This window comes from Ipomoea nil, unplaced genomic scaffold (genome assembly GCF_001879475.1).
Source record: "Ipomoea nil cultivar Tokyo-kokei standard unplaced genomic scaffold, Asagao_1.1 scaffold2735, whole genome shotgun sequence".
Classification (NCBI taxonomy): Eukaryota; Viridiplantae; Streptophyta; class Magnoliopsida; order Solanales; family Convolvulaceae; genus Ipomoea; species Ipomoea nil.
Genome location: NW_017619163.1, coordinates 2,083,832 through 2,087,260, shown reverse-complemented (window position 1 = coordinate 2,087,260; position 3,429 = coordinate 2,083,832). Strand labels below are relative to the sequence as shown.

At 32.3% G+C, this 3,429-nt stretch overlaps 1 protein-coding gene across 1 annotated transcript; it reads right to left on the bottom strand.

The window, feature by feature from the left end:
* Nucleotides 1-350: 350 nt before the first annotated feature.
* LOC109156541 lies at nt 351-1,439 on the bottom strand. Its single transcript, XM_019304393.1, has 2 exons — nt 1,184-1,439; nt 351-1,090 (listed from the first exon to the last, which is right to left on the bottom strand). Exons 1-2 carry the CDS (start codon nt 1,437-1,439, stop codon nt 351-353), a joined length of 996 nt encoding a protein of 331 aa, XP_019159938.1.
* Between the last annotated feature and the right edge of the window lie 1,990 nt (nt 1,440-3,429).

The following is a 3,429-nucleotide window of genomic DNA, read 5'->3' as shown; positions in this document are numbered from 1 at the left end:
TGAAGGGATATATAACACATTCTTCAATAATAGACTTGAGTGTAGTCTAATGTCTCCTATGTATGTAACGTTCACATTCTCCCCATTGGGCAGTTTGACAGATATTCCATGAACTCTATAATAATTTTCAAAATAGTCAAGAGAACATGCAATGTGTTCTGTTGCACTAGAGTTTAGGATCCATATAGAATTCTCAGCATTATTTACATGAAATTAGAGATAAACCTGCATTCATTGATCTCCTCAGAATTGTTTCTGAAATCTGATCTCATTCCAGTATTGTTCATGGTGATTGCAGCACTGGATGGATGATTCCCTCGACCTTGGCTCTGTAATAAAGTCACTAGTCTCTAAAATTGATCTGCAGTCATCCCTATATCTCCAACATGGTTCACAGAAGGACTAGCAGAATCTGGACCCTGTTTGTTTCTGGATTTATAACCTGCCACCCAGCCTAGAGGATAGTCATACTTCTTGTAGCATTTTTCAACTGTGTGACTAATCATACTACAATATGTACATTTAGGTATGTTTCTCCCCCCACTGTTATTGAATTTCTTCTTGTTATTTAAAGCTGAAAAGACTATGATTCCTTGTTCATCTGCAGACTGGTTTTGGTTAGTCTGCCCAGAATTTGCCTGAACTATCTCAACATTCTTTTGATTGGTGACTGCCTTGAGTTTCCTTTCTATCTTTAGTGTCATGTTAAGAACCTTTTCCATAGTTGGAATTGGATCCATGACTAGAACTCCTGCCTTTATTGACTCAAACTCATCATTCAACCCCTCTAGGAATCTAATAATCTGGTCATCCTGTTTCTCTTTCTGTATCTTACTTATCAAAGTACATGAGCATCTAGGAGTACATTCACAGGTAGGCAATGGTCTCATAGCATTCATTTGTTCCCAAAGTGCATTACATTTTGTAAAACACTCATTAAGATTCATATTACCTTGCACATTCCTGAAGATCTCGTTCTGAAGTTCAGTAATCTTGTGAAGATCAGCTTGCGAATACCTCTTGCTGAGTGCACTCCAGATGTTTGATGCTTTGTCGAAGTAGATCATACTCTCCGCAATGGTGGAATTGACTGATTTCAGAATCCATGAACACACAATTATGTTACATCTCTTCCAAATAGTGTATCTAGGATCTAACTCTCCTGGATTTGGTATGCTTCAACCAACGAAGCCAAATTTGTTCTTGATTTCAAGAGCTATCTTCATGGATTTGCTCCATGAAGCATAGTTAACTTCGGACAAGGGAGGAGAGACTAGAACTGTGTTTCCATTCTCAGTGAAATGCAAGTAAAGTGGATCATCGAACTCCTCGTTGCGCTGGATCGGACTTTGATTCATAGGATTTGCTGAATTTCCTTCACCGGCTACTGTGTTCATCATGACGGCTGCTACATAGCTTCGAAGGTGCTCTAATACCATGATGAAATCTTAGAGAATGCCTGCTATGCAGCTGGAATGGGGAGCAAGGAGCAAAGACATGAAGAGAGGATTGCAAGCAGAATGAAAGAAATGAAAGTGATAACTGCATTCAGTTCAGAAGTCTACATTTATATATTTACAGCTTGGGTAGTTTGGTAGTTAATAGCATATTTACAAGAAAGCCCTTAGGCTATAGTCTTCATCTTGTCAGCATACTTTGTCACCCTACATGTTTTATGTGTTGTAAGATGTGTGTCGTAGGTTATCATGTGATAGTATTGAACAAAATATTAATATTTATTATATTTTTATAAAATACTTGGTAAATAAATATATATAACATATTTTGTATTATAACTGATATTTAATTACAAGATAATGTAAAAAGAAGGTAATGAACAATGTAGTGAATATAATAAATTAATAAATTTGAAGGTAATGAATCTTTGAATTGTAGAAAATAAAGATTATATAACTAATGGAATTATATCTCTTTTTAAATTTTTTATAATGAATAATTTTTTAAAATAAAAGCAATATAGACATCTAATATAAATTAATTAAATGTATATGCATTATTTTTTTTTGTAGCTACTAATTTATTTAATTTAATAAGAGTAATAAAGTGGTGTACATACTTTTCATCAACAATAATGAAATCATTGATTTTTTTTTTTAATTTTCATTCGTTGTTGAGACAAATTGTTTTGAGAGTTTGTCAATGACAATTGCTACAATTCATGTCAATAGATGATGATAATAAATAATTCAAAATATATGGTTACAATAGATATTGTTATAATGATATAGTAAAAATTAACTTACAAATTTCCTTAGAAGTTTTTATACGTTGATAAAATTTGATGTGTAAACCTGTTCAATTGGAGCCAGTGGGATGTTAACATTGTCCATTCTTTGGAAAATGGTCCTACCATGTAATTGTATTTATGATCAACAACTTTGTAGTTAGGTCGCGCAGTTCTGACAACGATGTAAGAACAATTTTGTCCGATTAAAAAAAATACTCCGTAATATTTAAATATAAGGGAAGGGGGATACTTACATATACAAGTTACTACATCAGATGTCACTATAATCACCTCCAACAAGGCTCAAACCCACCACCTACCACATAGGGGAGCAACTTAGTACCAGTGGACCATAAGATCCTTGGTTCATAGCATAATATTTGTAAAGTAATATACAATTGTACCATTATAAAAATACATACAAAAAATATTAATATCATAATGACCTAAATCATTCCAATAATACAAAAGCATAATCGAAATATTAAGTTTTGTTCTAAATAATCAAAATAAAATTAATTAAACGAAAAAAAAAAAAAAAAAAACTTAACCTAAATTTGTTTTTTTTTTTATAAATAAAATGCAAGAAAATCAAATAACTTTTGAAGTTCCTAATTTATAATCTTTGATGCTCAACTTTGAATGCTATGTGTTTAGTTGGGTTAATTATTTGACCAAAGTTTATGTTAAATTTTATATTATATTATATTATATTATATTATATTACCTGGATTATGTGGTCTAATGGTATCTGGGTTGGACTTTCATTTGAAAGATTGTGAGTTCGAGCCTCAGTGGAGGCGTTATTGGTTCTTTGTGTGTATCATACTACAAAATATATTATATTATATTATATATTATATATATGGAATTAGGTTCTCTTGCGGTTAGGGTGCCCAGGTGCGATTTAATCTGGGTCATTCATCTCGCTTAAATCAATGTCCAGGTTTACCAAAATTTTTTAAAAAAAAATGCAGTGGCAATTTTGTAATTTTTGCATCTAGGTCAAAATTAAGGTGAGCGGATCTGTGATTAATGTGCGTGAGTTTTGTATATAAGATGCATGAGTTTTGTACGTAAAGTGCGTGAGGTTTGTGCTTAATGTGCGTGGAGTTGTGCTTAATGTGAGTAATTGTTAAATCTTAAAGTCTGTGAGTTAATACTTAAAGTGCGTGGGTTTT

Coding starts and splice junctions, on each gene's coding strand:
- LOC109156541 (XM_019304393.1), bottom strand. CDS start 1,439: ATGGTATTAGAGCACCTTCGAAGCTATGTAGCAGCCGTCATGATGAAC. Junction 1,091..1,183: donor GAACAAATTTGGCTTCGTTG/GTTGAAGCATAC, acceptor TTCTGAAATCAG/TCAATTCCACCATTGCGGAG.